The 16,686-nt window shown below is 44.6% G+C and overlaps 1 protein-coding gene across 12 annotated transcripts in view; it reads right to left on the reverse strand.

Moving 5' to 3' along the window:
• KLHL3 (kelch like family member 3) overlaps positions 1–16,686 on the reverse strand; it is a 271,473-nt gene that overhangs the window by 53,018 nt on the left and 201,769 nt on the right. For all 12 annotated transcript variants that reach the window (XM_053221349.1, XM_053221352.1, XM_053221343.1 and 9 more), the window contains one exon: positions 9,016–9,178. In XM_053221349.1, coding sequence (XP_053077324.1) covers positions 9,016–9,178 — 163 coding nt within the window. The remainder of the gene's footprint in view (positions 1–9,015; positions 9,179–16,686) is intronic.

Genomic DNA, 16,686 nt, shown 5'->3' on the forward strand with positions numbered 1-16,686 from the left:
CAAGTGCTCCATAGCTGTTAATGTATAATGTGCCAGATGCAGTGTTTCTTCAGAAATGAAGAAAGCGGGGGCGCCTGGGTGGCTCAGTCAGTTAAGCATCCGACTTCGGCTCAGGTCATGATCTCACGGTCCGTGAGTTTGAGCCCTGCGTCGGGCTCTGTGCTGACAGCTCAGGGCCTGGAGCCTGCTTCAGATTCTGTGTCTCCCTCTCTCTCTGACCCTCCCCCGTTCATGCTTTGTCTCTCTCTGTCTCAAAAATAAATAAACATTAAAAAAATTTTTTTTTTTTAAATGAAGAAAGCGGAGCCGATGCCTACAAGGAGCCTACTGGCTTCTAAGAGGGGTAAGACAAGACATCAGTAACTCCAACCCCAAGTCCATACGGCCATGACTGGGAGAAGCACTCGAAATACAAATAACAGCATGGAAGCAGGAAAATTCAGACCATGTGTAGACAACAGCAATAGCTCAGGCTAGCTAGAGCCGAGGCTATATCTTCACTCATCTAACACATGTTTACAGAACAAGTACAAAGTATGAAAAACTGTGCCAGACTCCAGGAGATGCAGCAGAGAGGCAGTCAGGCTAGAACTTGGGGAACAGGTGGGGTATGCAGGGAGTGTGGGCTAGCCCCTTGAAGGTGAACTCTCCAATAATCAACTCTAACTCTTCTAGTCTTTTTGCTTATGTTTCCTTAAAGAGAAGTGGAAACAGAGAGGGGGGAAAAAAAGTTCTTTTGGTTAACATTCCTAATTAACCAGCCTTTACCATAAGTGACAAACACTGTAAGTTGCAAGTTTGATTTAATGAAACACAGTATGCCTGTTCCTGTACATTTGGATGAGAAATTATGGAAAAGTGAAGGGACACCAGAGAATTTCAACTCCTTTCCCCACCAAGCAACACACACATATCTTCCCAAAGCTGAAAGCATGAGAAAAGACTTGTTCTGGGCACAAAGTTGGATCTTTTCAAGGAAGCAGGAGAAAGTTGAGGGCATTTCCTAATAGTAGCTAATATTGTGCTAGGTATTTTACATATATTGTGGCACTTACTTCTCCAAAAGCCTTGCCAAAGTATCAATATTCATGTTTTACAAATAAAGAGATAGAAGCTCAAGAAGTTATTTAGTCATGTGCTTACGATCACGCAGCAGTAAGTGGTAGAGCCAGGTTTTGAAACCAAGGCTGTATGATTACAACAGCAAACATTCTTCATCCCCACGATTGTAATAATTTGTCCTAAGCAGGCTGCTGTAGTAACATTCAATATTGACGTTGGAGCACCCTAAGAATCTGTCTTAGGGTTACTACCACAGAGAGACAAAGAGAATATGAATCTAAAGACCTTTCTTTAAAAACAACCTTAGGAGAGGCGTGTTCTGAACATTCTGGCATCATTCCTGGATTCAAATCTCAGACCTAACCCTTGAATTGAGATTCTTCCCTAATCCGCCTACCCACCACCAGGCTAGATGAAGTGAGAGTCTTCTGTGTTTCCAAAGCCCCCAAAACAGAAAATAAAAATTATCATACCCCTAATAGACCCGTTGTATCGTCTGAGGTCTTTCTTTCATACTGGGACTGTGCATCCCACGAGGGCAGGGTCTACCTTGTTTGAGTTTGCCTTGTTTGAAACTGAATTCTCAGTGTCAAGCACATCTGCATATATTGTGCTTCCCTACCCATTCTTCAGGATCGACTGCCTAGGGCTTGCGCAACCTCCCAAGTTAATTCCAAACCCATTCCAACCTTTTGATGGGATGAAATAAACCTTTAATCAGGTTCATCTAAACTACAAGCCCAGAACAAATGGAACTGAAAATCCATCTATGACTTCTCTGACCTGCAGAAATGAAATAAACCCCAATATTCCAGGCCCAGCAGCCCCAGGGAACAGGCATGAGTAACTCTGACCTGAACCACTGGTCATACCCTCCCATCCCCACCCCCCAAGAAAAGACTGGTTGACACAGGTGAACACACAAACAGGATCAAAACATTTTATCAGGGTAAAACAACAAAACAGAACTGCTTTACATCTCTCTCTCCCCTACTGCCCTATTTTTTGGAGGGCAGAAGTAAGCTTTCCTGAATCAGGATTTGGCTTTCAAGGCCCACAGTTTTAGCAAAGTACAAAAATTTAAAGCATTCCTTTCTTTAATTTTTGTAATTCTTTACTGTGGAATAGCTCAGAATGTCACTTCTGTTTTAAATAACAGAATTGATAACTGAGCAAGGAAATGTAATTTGGATTATCAAATTCTTGCTTTAATAAAAATTCCTTAAATAGTGAAAAAAGAAAGAGATCTACCTTAACCATCTCCCACAAGGATCATGACCACCAGCCCTCAGACTCTAAATATCACTACTTCTCCCCTCCTTTCCCCATTGACTTCATTCTAGATACATGTGTTATCTCTCCCCCTTTCTAATATGCATGTGCACACACACACACACACACACACACACACACACCAAGAAGCTACATGAAAAATGCCCATTTATCAGTGTTATTGATTCAACATCAGAATTCCCTGTTACCCAGAGCATAGAAGGATAGGGAGAGTTTCCTAAAAGAAACTTGTTCTCCAAAATGAGACATCTAGCAACAAAAACCACCTGCATCTTACACTACTGCTTCATTTGCCCCCCTCAAGTTAGCACAGAAAATTGGGGAGGCAGGAGTGAGACAAGCGTGATGGGCAGCGAGGCTGGACTGGGTGGATGTGAAAATAACTTGGGCTCAGAGCACAGGCTCCCGCATCAGACAGCCTCACTATGAATCCTGGCACTGTCACTTACGATGTGATCTTGGCCAAGATCACTAAACCTTTCTGGAGTGTCAGCTTCTTCATGTATAAATCGGAAAAATGGAAACTACCTCTCGTGGCCACGTGGCCAAAATGAAGTCATGCCTGGGAAACATGTAGCACCATGCCTGGCACCTAGCAAATGTTCAGCAAAATGGTAACAACCTCCTACGGTTACCGTTACCATCATTGTCATCATTTCATGATGCCAAGTTGGAGGCAGCAATTCCAAAGACAACCCTCGCTGAGTCAGAGGTTCATGTTTTTTAAGTGATTTGTCAATGTTTTTTTTTTTTGGTTGCCCTTAATTTAGTCACTTTGTTCCATGATCTCAAGTGACTCAGTCAAAAGAAGGCTATTTCTCTCCATGAACATGTGAAATCTGATGGCTTTTCCATCCCATGGCTGAAGGACTATAGCTCAGCTTTGGCAGACTGATGTAAACAACATGTCCAAGGAATTTTAATTGGCATTTCATTAATGGGGTCCCATTAACATCCCTCCCAACCAGCTCTGCTGATGGCCCAGTACATGGCTGCCCAATTATCAAGCAACAGAGTCCCAATAAACCAGGGCCCTGGCCGACGAGGTTAAAGATTAAGCAGCCCTGAAAACAATAATGATGGCTAAGAAACAGGCTGCACCAAACACCAGGGTCCCTTTCTCAGCTGCTAGCTACCCATCAGCTGGGGGCAAGGGTCAAAGCAGTCAGCTTCTAAATTGGGGGACAACCCTCCCCCACCCCAGAATCAAATATCACAGCCAAAATCTGGGGACATAACCTGGAGGGGGAAAGTGGACCTGGAGGAAGCAGGGGGGACTGCCACAGCAGGAAGAGACAGGGCCATTCCAAACAGGAAGCCAATCAGGCAGCTATGGGGGAGAGAGGTGATCCCCCTCTCAGAGCTATACTGTATCTGCCTCTTGGTGCCTTCACCAGAGGGCTCAAGACTTATCAGAGGCAAGAGCTCCCCTTAAAAATATTTTCATTTTTTGGAGAGCAATTGGGCAATATCTATCAATTTTTTTAACGCACACTCTCTTTGAGCTACTTCATGCACTTAGATGATACTCTATAGGGACAACCTCACTATTGCTTACACACTAACAGTTGTACTCCAAAATAGCAGGTATAAGAATCCTCACTCAAGCATTGTATATGAAAGAAAAAACAAGTAACATTAATATCCACCAGTTGAGGATTGGTTAAATAAGTTGTAGTCCATCCATATGATGCAGCAGAGAAAAGCAACAAGATGTAGCCATGCACAAGGGTCCAGAAAGAACTCCAAGATTTTGTATAAGTCAAGAAAAAGTACAATGAGTACAGAACACATCTATTTAGGTATGTTAGAAAGCAATATATGTATGTATATATATATATATATATATATATATATATATATATATATATATATTTATTTATTTATTTATTTTCCATACGATTACCCAAGATCATTCCCTTCAGAGTCAGGGATCAGTGCCCTTCACAGACAGGGCATGAGATAAATGGACTTTGTGTTTTGTAACTTTGTGTTCTGATTGAATTTTTTTATGAATATAAGTTGAATTTTATTGAATAAATTCATTTCAATAATAATGGTATAGCAATGTTCCTGCTAACATGAAAGGGTGTTTGGAATGTACTACAAAGGGGTTTTTTAAACTGGAAAACATACATATGCAATGAAAAAGATGGAGAAAGCTCTATGTCAAGGTGCTGACTGTGGTCCTCTCTGGGTAGAATTGTGGTGCTTTGCCTGCTCTTTCTGCCTATCTGATTTTCCTTTAATGATCAGGGGTGGTTTTCTACTAAGACAGCAGTAACAAGAGCAATAACAACAGCAAAAGAAAGTTTGTGTTGGAGAAGAGAAAAGAATAGAATTCAGAGGTAAAACTGGGGGTCATGAACAAGTGCAGGCAGAGGCCAGCTAGCCAGAGACTAGGGAGGGCATGGGAAGCAGGACATACCTGCCTGTGTATCTGGATAAAGAGAAACCAAAATCAGAAGCTCTGGAAGTGGTCCTCTCTCCCAAGTAGCAGCCATGGTGCTGATCTGAGGAGACTCATCTCTCCACCAGGACCCAGATGAGAGGCCCTGTTACTATAGATCACGAGATGGGTGGGGAGGCTCTGAAGTATAGCCCCTGTGGTGGTGCCTACTTCTGCAGAAGGCTCTCCTCCCTGTCCTCCCATGCCCAAAGCCATGCTGGAAAAGAGCAGGATGTACTACCCCCATCACGGAAAGGGAAAAAAGGCCTAGGGTCACTCAGCTCCAAGGGATGGCTGGTCTGATCCCTAGTTTTGAACTGGATGGTCTCCTTGTAGTTTCTTGGTTTAAAACACCTCCTAATGAAAGGCATGGGGTAGGCAAGCCTGTGACCACAAGGGCTGATACTGCCTGCCCCTTGAATGTGACCCTGCTTGGTGCCCACTTACAGTGGGATGGGGACAAGACATCAGCTTTGTCTCAAGAGGCATTGATGGCAGAGAATGCCAGGTTCCATCTAAAATCAGGGGGTACAAGAACAAAGAAACAAAGCACACTCACATCAGTGGGTAGGTATGAGGGATTAAGTGTGGATCATCATTTCACACACGCTTCTCAAAACACTTCACAATCTTACCTTCATATTTCTTCTAAAATCTTTCCGTTGAGGTCTTATCAACCTCTGCATTACCATGGCTTCCCTGCTGTGCATGGCTGAGGCCTACAGAAAAACTACGAGCAAGAGATGGTCACAGGCTCCACACAAGGCTCCACAGGGAGGAAACTCTCAGCCTCAAGTGACACTAACAGTGACAGGAAAAGTAGGAAGACTCACATGAGCAATGAGGGGGCAGCCTAACAGCGAAGAGAAGATGTCCACATCTCACTTCTCCACCCAAAGATGACTAAACACCTTGAGTCTAGCAGAGAAGCTGGTCATCTGTCTACATGGTCTGTCTACATGGTGACTACATGGCACAGTCTTCCAGGCTCACATTTCCAATGAAAAACATCAACTCTAGGTACCAACACTCATCAGTTACCAATCCACAGGCCCACCTATGTCCAAATGGAGCCTGGAGCCAAAGGATGTAGTAGTTATAAACACTGGCTCTTGAGTCAATGCTATGGGGTTTGAACCCTGCCTCTGTCTCTACCAGCTGTGTGACACCAACTATTTCTTCACTTCTCTGTGCCTTAGTTTCCTTAGCTATTTCATGCATTAAATGAGATGATGTGCATAAAATACTTAGCATAGGGTGTGACCCAAAGTGGCAGCTCAATAAATGCCAACTAAAAATAATTCAACAGGACATCTATATACACATCTGTGTGCACAAACACCCACAACGCTGACAGAAGCCAATCACCATGACAGCATCAGGATGAAGGAGTATCAAGACAACACTGTGTTCCAACAGCATACTCCCCATCCTCCCACAAGTGTCTGTCACCATCAGTCAGTGAAAGGACCACTGGGGGAAGACACAATTTGTGAATGTGGGGTAAAGAACCAAGGAACTTGTCAAAGTTGGGGGTTAAATACACAACCCAAACTTCAGAAAATTGTTGTCAGCTGACTACAAAACACAAAACTACACATACTTGCAAATGTTGTGCAGAAGGAGAAGGCTAGGGAGGGGAGACAAGGAAGAAAAAGAGAATTGCTGGCATGTAAGCACTCTCCCTTTGCCCCTATACCAGCAGATGTTCACAAGTTGACCCGGGCCTTGGCCAAGCTCTTGGCTCCTGGTGAAGCAAAGCCTGAGCACAACCCTCTTCGAAGGCCGGGCTGGGAGCCCTCTCTAGGCAGAGAAAGGGCTCCTTGAGAAAAAAGAAGAAAGAAAGTGAAAGATAGAAAGGAAAAAGAGGGCACAGGAGTGGGAGCAAAGAAATAGGAGACTCAAGGTTTAGAGTCAGGAAGAGTCAGCAGAATTCAGAAGTGGGACCACTGGGCAATGTCCTTCATAAGAATCATCATCTTACCAACTGTGTCTGAAACAGACTTCAGAGAGAAATGAGAATCGATGTAGGCTCCTGGAGTCTGAGAGGTTGATAAAAGAACACAAGGATTCCAAGAAATAGAGCACATGCGTACTGCCTTGTGGACTGAATGACTAACACAGCACAGGGAGCTGGCAGGTGGACAGGCAACAGGCCCTTGGCTCATTTCCAGACACGGGATGAATAGGAGACACAAAGACAGATGGTATTTGTTTGGGCAGGGGGAAGAATGAGACACTTTAGTGCAAGGGAAAGAGGGAGCCATGAGTGAATCTATTGATTAAAATGACTAGACCCATTGCCTGGGCCACCCATGATCCTTCTCTGTCCTCGAGTCAAAATAAATATCAGTGAAGATTTCTTTCCAGCTAAACATGGTGTACTGAACATTCATGTCGATCTCTGTTCCCTCCCAAAACCCCACTAAAATAAGAGCATGACAAGCTCTGGCAGAGAAACGGAATGGAATCAGCCCATTATCTGATGTGGAATCAGCCCATTATCTGATGTTCAATTCATTCATTCATTCATTCATTCATTCATTCATTTAAATGTTTACTTATTTTTGAGAGAGATAGAGCACGAGAGGGGGAGGGGCAGAGAGAGAAGGAGACACAGAATCTGAAGCAGGTTCCAAGCTCTGAGCTGTCAATTCAAAGCCCGATGTGGGGCTCAAACTCACGAACCCCGAGATCATGACCCGAGACGAAGTTGGACGCTCAACCGACTGAGCCACCCAGGTGCCCCTGATGTTCAATTCTTACAAAAATCTGTCTTACAAGGACTGGTGGTAGGAATTTTTTTTTCATGAGAGCAGAGACTTGTTTAGTTTTCTACTACTTCTCCAGCACCTAAAATATGTCCAACATAGGCATTCAAGCATCGGTGAACAAATATACTCCCCAACAAAGTAATGCAACATAATGTCACAGTCTATGCCTAGTACCGACTTTACTACACTTAATTCCATATTAACTAGCACTTCTTAGATATTTTCTAACATCTGTGAGATTACAAGGTGAATAAAATTCAGGCCTGGGGCGCCTGGGTGGCTCAGTCAGTTGAGTGCCTACCTTAGGCTCAGGTCATGATCTCACGGTTTGTGGGTTTGAGTCCCACGTCGGGCCCTATGACAGCTCACAGCCTGGAACCTGCTTTGGATTCTGTATCTCCCTCTCTCTCTGCCCTTCCCCTGCTCACTCTCTCTTTCTCTCTTTCTTTCAAAAATAAACATTAAAAAAATTTTTTTAATAAAAAAATAATTCAGGCCTGAAAAAAGCAATTATTAACTGCCTTTCTGATTATAAAAACCTAATTATAATTGGTAACTCAACTTGGTTGTAGAAATGGTACTGGGAGAATAGAGCAAGAAAGAGCGTGTATACATGAGGGAAAGTCCATGAAAGCCCAGTCCTGTACTTCTGTGAAAAGTCAACAGATAATATCTCAAACTAATAAATCCAAAATAGTGGCACATTTTATTTAGATAAATGGAAGTAATGAGTAGATGTTGCACCTTTTAGCAGAATCAGAACCTGCCCTTTAATTCTGTCAGAATTGAAGGTTGAGTGGACATAGAGAATGGAGCTGGTGTGGGAAAGCAGAGCAGGGGACTCTGGCTTATCATTACAGGCTCTGCAGTAGTATTTGGCTTCTAGAACCATACTCATAGAACACTTTGATCAAGACAGAAATTTTCAGGGCGCCTGGGTAGCTCAGCTGGTTAAGCATCTGACTCTTGACTTTGGCTCAGGTCATGATGTCAAGATTTGTGAGTCTGAGCCCCACATCGGGCTCCGTGCTGACAGTGCAAAACTTGCTTGAGATTCTCCTTCCCTCCCTCTCTCTCTGCCCTCCCCTGCTCATGCTCTCTCTCTCTCAAAATGAATAAAACTTTAAAAAAAAAAAAAGGAAATTTTCTTAAACAACAACAAAAAAGACTGATTTCAAGACCTAATTCAAATGATTCCTCCTTCCACAAAGTCTCAGATCTCCTTCCTATTCTCTTGTGAAAATGACTGTCTGGCAATTAATCCTATTCCACTTGGTGATTGGTGGAACTCTCACTGTTAAGTATCCCTCCACCTGTCTTGTCTCCCCGACTACATCACAACCGCTTCCCAGCACAGCGCTCTTCTCACCGTCTCTGAGGAGCAGGTTATTAAACCCACAAGCTCGGGACAGGTGCAGCACCCCAGCTCCCCGTTACCTGCATATGCGTTGGCCTGCTGCAAAAGGTCAGTGCAGGTGTGCACATCGGCAAATGCGCGGATACCCAAGCAATTGGTGGGATGCAACTGAGACTGCAGGAAGTCACAGCAGTTCTGCCGAACATCCATGAGCTGCAGCAAGCTGGCTGCTGGGAGCAGCACCTGGAGGAGAAGGTGACATTCTGAGACACTAGACACTTCTGGCAGGGCATCATCTCACTAAAACACCATCCCAATCATACCACTCCCATGCTCGCGAGGTCTTGCATGGCTCTCCCCTGCCTGTCCAACTAAGTCCAAACTTCCTTCAGGGCAGCCCCAGCCCCATTTCCCACTACTCTCTGCTTGGTAGATCCTCAGCATCAGCAGATGCTCTGTATCCCTACATTCCACACCAGTGCCTCCCAATCACGAATATATGAAATCTCTGGGGATCTTATTAAAGCTCCAATTCAATAGGTCTAGGGTGGGGCCTGAGAGCCTGCATTTCTAATGAACATCCCGGTGATGCGTGCAGCTGCTAGAACCACCGTATGGACTGAATGTTTGTGCCCTCCTCCCCCAGATTTGTAATGTGAAAGCCTAACCCCAACAAGCTGTATTTGGAGACCGGGGCCCACGAAGAAGTGATAAAGGTTAAATGAAACCATAAAGATGGGGCCCTTACAAGAAGACAGAGAGACACCACAGCTCTCACTCTCTCTATAGTGTGAGGACACAGGAAGAAAGCGACCTTATGAAAAGCCAGGAAGAGTCTCATCAGCAACCAAATCAGCTGGAAATCTGACCCTGGACTTGTAATTTCCAAAACTAGGAGAAAGCAAATTTCTGTTGTTTAAGCCACCCATTGTGTGGTATTTTGTTATGGAAGCCCAAGCAGACCAAGATAGATTGGTTCTCCTACTTGGCTACATACTGAATCACCTGGAGAATTTTTTAAATACTGATGCCTATGTCTCACCCTCAAAGATTTTAACTTAATAGGTATGAGATGTGACCTGGCCAGTGAGATGTTTCTAAAGCTCCCCAAGCATTTTAACATACAGCCAAGTTTCAGAAAGCACTTCTCTACAGCTTTAAACATATCATTTTCACTCAGAAAGGCACAGACTAAATTGTTAACTAGTGCGTTCGCTACTTAAGCATCTGTATGCCAGGTACTGGTCTAGGTTCTGGGGTTTAGTGGTAAGCACAGTAAACCAGATCCCTGTTCTTAAGGAGCTTACAATCTACTGGAACAAAAGAGTGACCCTCAAACCCCTTGAGATTCAGGCAATCACACTGTATTCTGCCATCCAAAAGAAAAATGGTAAAGAACATCTTTAGGTAGATTCTCAGAGAAAGGAGAGAGGCATTTCCTTTTAAAAGGTCACAGAACACATGAGTATTTATGCTGTATCCTGGAAGACAGAAATAGTTCCTGCTCAGGTGTGTGTGCATGTGTTTTTCCTAAAAGCCAGAGAAGACTGGCTTCAGCAGGCCAGAAGGGTGCCAATCCCAGTCTAGTTTCCCTAGGACTTGCCCACAGCTGCCAAAGCCTGCCCTCTGGATCCAATACCCAGAAGAGATGGCAGAGTCCTATTAGACCCCAGCTCTGCTGCCCTCCACCCCCACTCTCGGGGAAAAAGTACACAGTCTGAGAATGACTTTCCAAAAAAGAAACTTGAAAAAAACAATCACAGAGCATTATAGTTTCATTGAGGCTGCTTAGCTCGGGGCCCCCAGCATCCATTTCACCCCCAAACAACACCCATGCGTTCCAAGCCTTTGCTCTTAGCTGCTCCCTTGACTCTCAGGGAGAGTGTCTGGGCCAGGCTCCAGATGTTCTCATCCACAAGAGCTTGCCCAGGAAGACTTAGGCTACAGATGTATTTGTTTTGTTTTTCTGATTTAGGGCACCACAAAAGTCGTTTTTTTTTTTTTTTACAAGATTTAAATTCTAGACCCTGACCTTCTCCCCAAACATGTCTGAATGCTCCATGCAATAAGGCCAAAAAGCCTGTCCCCCTGCCCATTCTTGGGCCTTGTCCCCCTAAGTTTGCTTAGGGATGAAGCATTTCCCAGGACACAGGACTTTCAGTGCTAAAACTGAGGCAGCCTTTCCTCATCCCTGCTATAGGCAGAAACCACCAATGTCATCCTCCACCACCAATGCTCCTACTAGTGAGCTAAGAGCCTACTCTCCACAAGGCAAGCTTTTCCTCTTTATGAGCTTAACTTCTTCCTTCACACAGCTGAGTTCCAGAAAGTTCTAGAAAGCATGCTCCTCTCCCTTCTTTCTTCCCCTATGCTATGTCCCCAACGGTAAATTAACATCATGTCCTTAGTAATTTTTGAACCACTGATTCATTCCAGAGAAGGAAAAAGGTAAATTCACCCACTCTTGGGAGTTTTAGACTATAATGTAGCTCCAAATGTGACCATCTGAGCTCCATCCCCACTAAGCAGCCACGTAGTGGGTAGCCCCACTAAGCACCCATAAACTGGGAACCTCAATTAACCTGTGAGCTTGCTCATTCCAGCCAAACAGATTCTAGGACCAGATTAGTCTTTGCCTGCTAGTTAAGTAGAGAACCATTAACCATTCTTGCTGAATACATAGCAGGAAAAGCAAGCTGTGTTTCAAATCCCCAAACGACCTCTGTGATACCCCCTTGACCCAGCACTAGCTACAATCTACAGTTAGGGCCATAGGTCGACAGGTCATTCTGGTTTGCTGAGACTTTGCCCATTTTAGCACTGAAAGTCCTATGTCCCAGGAGACCCCTCAGTCCTGAGCATGCTGGGACAGCTGATCATACTAGGAACCAGGAACTTCTAACCAGTTATCCTAAGAACCCCTGCTGGAGAGGAATAATCAAACATTGTCCAGAACACACTGTACTCAGTGGTGGGGCAGGCCCCAAAAGGTCAGGCTAAGAAGAGGCAAGAAAGGGACAGCAGCCTTTTAAGCCCCACAGAGGAGGATTTCTGAGAGTCTGGTCCGCCCCCAAATTGCACTGCCAGTCAAACCAAGATGACAGCATGTGAGAGACACACACCTCCTTCCCCCTTGCCCTCTTTTTTACCACAAAGGCAGTGGCACAGTGTGGTGCTTAAATTTTCAAGCTCGTGACAACCAGCCAAAGAAATTAAAATAATAAATACTCCCTGAACATATTCCTTAGGTTATACTTTCAGTTTTTAAAACCTCCCTGGATACAGCTAGCTCCCTACATAGCTTTTCCCTACTGTTCACAAAACACACTTAGCAGGCAAAAATTCTAAGGCTTTCCACCTCTCTATACACCACCCCTCCATCCTGTTTGGATCCACTCCTGCCCAAAAGCATTCCCAAGATGACTTCCCAAAGTGAACGGGGACTTGTGGTTTCTCTAATTGCTCCTTCCCTCTCTTTGATCTTACACTGTGATTAGCTATGAGTCAAAAGGCCTTTTCTTCCACTACTTGCTTCATACAGGAAGGCGTGAAGAAAAGTAAAGGAAGTCAGAACACTGAGGGCAAGGTTTGGAGACCAGAAGATAAATCACTGCTCAAACTCTAAGTCTCAAGGATAAACTGGGGCACCATCCATCGGGATTCTGGGGGCTGCACATGATGGGAACAGACAAAAATCCCCAAAGGCTGTGAAAGAAAAGAGAGCAAAACATCCCTAAGGTGGCTATCCTCATTTCCCTCTCCCACATCAACAAGGGCTTTCTGAGGATTTCCTCTTCTCTTATCTTGTGTGCAACGCAACTCCCTGACTCCCTTGAGGGGCAGCAGTAACAGGTTGTGAACAAGAGACCAAGCTCAGATTCTTGGCTTGGTGGAATCACAAGGGCAGCACTGCTTGGCTCCTGGAAGGAGGAGGCTGAGCATGTAGGAGCTGCTGGCTGGAACCACCACAGGGATGTAAGATGACCCCAGGTCAAAAAGCTTTTGGTTTGCTTCTTGTCACCCCAGTGTTAAAGGTTCTGGGAAAACGGGCCCTTGGATGACCCTCAGTAGAGTTTACAGGTTTCCTCCTAGCTTGCAAATGGCCTCCCCTCCATTTTTCACGAGCAGGCCCCGTTTTGTTTTTTCTCTCCCTTGGATAACATGAAAACACAGCAGAGGATATCCCGTCACTGAGTTTGTTTCCTCTAACAAAAACAAAAGGAAATGCCCTGCCTCAGAAAGCACCTACTCCTGGAATTTCAGGGCGGCAGGGCCATGCACAGAGGGAGGGGGAGCAGTAACCAGAGGGGCCAGGTGACAGGCCTAGGCCCCAGTCACACAGTGGGTCTGTCCCTGCCAACACCAAACAAGAGGACTGGCATAGAAACGTGGTTAGGAGTGCCTGGGTGGCTCAGTTGGTTAAGCGTCCAACTTCGGCTCAGGTCACAGTCTCATAGTTCATGAGTTCAAGCTCCATCCACATCAGGCTCTCTGCTGTGAGACAGAGCTGGCTTTGGATCCTCTGTCCCTGCCCTCTTTCAGCCCCTTACCCACTCATACTCTCTCTCAAAAATAAACTTAGAAACACTGTTAAATAAAAATGTGTTGAAAAAAAAAGAAAGTGGGGGAGGGAAAGAGAGAGAGAATGAGAGAGAGAAGGAGGGAGGGAGGATGGGAAGGAGAGGGAAAGCGGTATGTAGATGAGCAGAAGCACTAGCAAAATGGCGCTGTGATTAAAAGTGTCACTTAGAATTTTGACTTCTCAACTTACCAGCCTTATGACTAAGGCAAATTACTGAACCTATCTGTGCTCTGCCTCCTCAACAGTAAAGTAAAGATGATAATGGCACTGCCTTCGAGGCTTGTTGTGAGAATCCAATGCAGTAATACACTTAAAGCAGTCAACAGAGAGCCTGGTGCATAGGGAGTGCTCAGTTAAACTGCTTTTTATTACTATTAAAATTAGGAGCGGAAGTCAAGATTCTGATCATTCATTTAACAAGCAACTCAAATTCCCCATGTCAACAGAGCACAGTGAGACGGAGAGAGCTGGGTTCAAATCTTAACGCTACCGCTTATTCAACCACTCGGATCATTAGCTTCTTCCACTGTGAAAGAGGGATCATACTAGAATACTCGCATTTGGTGGTGATGTAATTAAGTGAAATAACGCATGTGAAGTGACTGCCACATGCTTGGCTTTCAATGAGTATTAGTAAGTGCCAGCTATGATGGCTGTTACCTCCACCAGAGAAAGGCAATTCAGTCTGTCCAGTGCCTGTGTGCCTGGGAAGGGGTTAAGAGTAGAGCGCTGGGAGCCATTTAACCAAGCTCCAGACTCTGATCCTTGTTTCCCAGGCTTTCAGGGGAGTACCAGGGCCTCCAGGCTCACCTCCTCAGTGCACCAAATCCTCAACAAAGGTTGTCTTTACAGCTTGTGAGCAACTGCCTCAGCAGATACGTCACAGCATGAAGAAGCAGCCATGTTTTGATCTAAACTTTCTCTTCTCAACCTTTTTTGTTTTGTTTTCCTGGAGGTCACCCCAATCAAATCACATTGTAAAGTGAGGAGGAAAAATGTAAACAGAGTTAGTATATCCCATGGATTCCAAGCAACACGCAGTTCCCTAAAGGTTCCACACTGTGCCTTCCACTGGAGCCCCTGCACGTGCCCCACTCCTCACCACACACACACAAATGAACACAGCAGGCCCCTTTAGGAGCTCATGTACCAATGGGGACACAGGCATGCAGGCAGAGGAGGAAGGCCTGACCACCCAGTACTCCTTCAAGATGGGGCCCACACAACACCTCCTCAGTGATGCTGCCCCCATGACCATCCCCATCCTCCACACTGCTGAGTACCTATTTGCCTAGCCATGCATCTCTACTCTCAGACCATGTGCTCTTCAGTGACAGGGTCTCTGTGCTCACAGCGCTCACAGAGCCCATACTATCTGCCTGGCACAGGGTAGCAATGTTCTAAGGCTTTATCTATATTAATTCATTTAATCCTCACACTAACTCTATGAAATTAAGTACTGCTATTACGCCCATATTACAGATGAAGACACTGAGGTACAGAAAGATTAAGTAAGCTGCCTCGTATCTCACATCTAGAAAATGGTGGGGCCAGGATTTGAAGGCTGACAGTCTGACCACTCAATAAAACGGCTACTATATGAAAATGGATCCTTAAGGCAGGGTGTCAGTGAGGGCGTCAGAGAGGCTCTAGTAGAAGGGAGGGAACACAAATCATGGGTTGACAGAGTAAGTGTCTTCTCTGGCCCAAGCTCACTGAATCCCATGCCCTCACTTTACAGATGGGAAAACAGACACCATGCCAGGGACAGAGCTAGAACAAGTGCACTCACTCTTGATCAGGGGTGAAGCTACGGCTCAGACCCAGGCCTCCCTTCAGACTCGACTCCTGCCTCATCTCTACTTCTTCCTCTGAACCTGCACATCTTCAATCTGGCCCCTGCCCTACCCCTATAACGTAGTTTTACAACAAACAGTGGTGAAGCCACTTTCTATAGAGGACTCTGATGAGTTTATCTGCTGCTACCTGCCTTCATATAATGGTGTTTACACACTACCACTGGGTTAGACCAAAGCAACAAAGACAAATACCCGGCCAGGAGATAAGGATCCAGAATGGAACATCTTCTACTTATCCAAGTTTGTAAATACTTTGGACTTGAGGGGGGATAAAGAAAGTTATTCAACAAATACATGGTGAAAAGGTTAGAAAAAGCTGGTTCCATTCATACAATCTACAACCTCACCTACAGTGTTGTATTTGTTGGTTTGTTTTTTTTTTGTTGTTGGGTGCGGTTTTTTTGGGGGGGAGGGGATGGTGGGGAAGTGTTTGGTTTTGTCTTAGTAGCTTAAGACAACACAAATTTATTTTCTTACACTTCTGGAAGTCAGAAATCCCAAATGCATCTCTCTGGATTAAAATAAAGGTGTCAACAGGGCTGCATTCCTTCTGAAGGCTCTAAGGGAAAATATGTTTCTTTGCCTTTCCTGCTTCTAGAGGCTACTCGCATTCCTTGGTTCATGGCCCCCATCTTTAAAGATGGAAACATCAAGTTGAGTTTGTGTCGGGTCATATCTCTCTGATTCTCTTTATTCTACCTCCATCTTCCACTTCAAAGAGCCCCTCTGACTCTACTGGACCCACAGGGATAATGCACAGTCATTTCCCTATTGCTTGTCCACTGATCTACAACATTAATTCCATCTGTACAGTGAACTGCTCTTTGACAGTTAGAACCTAACATATTCATAGGCTCCAGGAATCAGGACATGGACATCTTGGGAGAGGGTCATTACTCTGTATACTACACTATATGATTAATAGTTACTGATATACCCTAATGCAAGGTTTTTCAAAAAATTATTAACCCACTGTACATTTTCCAGTTGACATCTAGCATTGGTCATTAGAGTTGCAAAAGATATAATTCCTTTCATTCTGTAAATATCAATATGTACATCACTTTTCAAAGTATCCAAGTGACTATAAATGTGATGGTGGTTTGATATCAACCTTTTCATATGTTTTTTCAACACATGCACTGTACTCACTTTATATCAAATTATTCTGCACTTACTGTTACTGCCCAAAAGTCATTCAGCTGTTTAGTTTCTGTTGCTAGACCTAAGATGTGAGCACTCCCTTGCTGATTTCATTCTGGATGAAAAAGACTAGAAATGAATTGCAAAGGCTGTTTGTTTTATGGGGT

This window comes from Acinonyx jubatus, chromosome A1, assembly GCF_027475565.1.
Source record: "Acinonyx jubatus isolate Ajub_Pintada_27869175 chromosome A1, VMU_Ajub_asm_v1.0, whole genome shotgun sequence".
Classification (NCBI taxonomy): Eukaryota; Metazoa; Chordata; class Mammalia; order Carnivora; family Felidae; genus Acinonyx; species Acinonyx jubatus.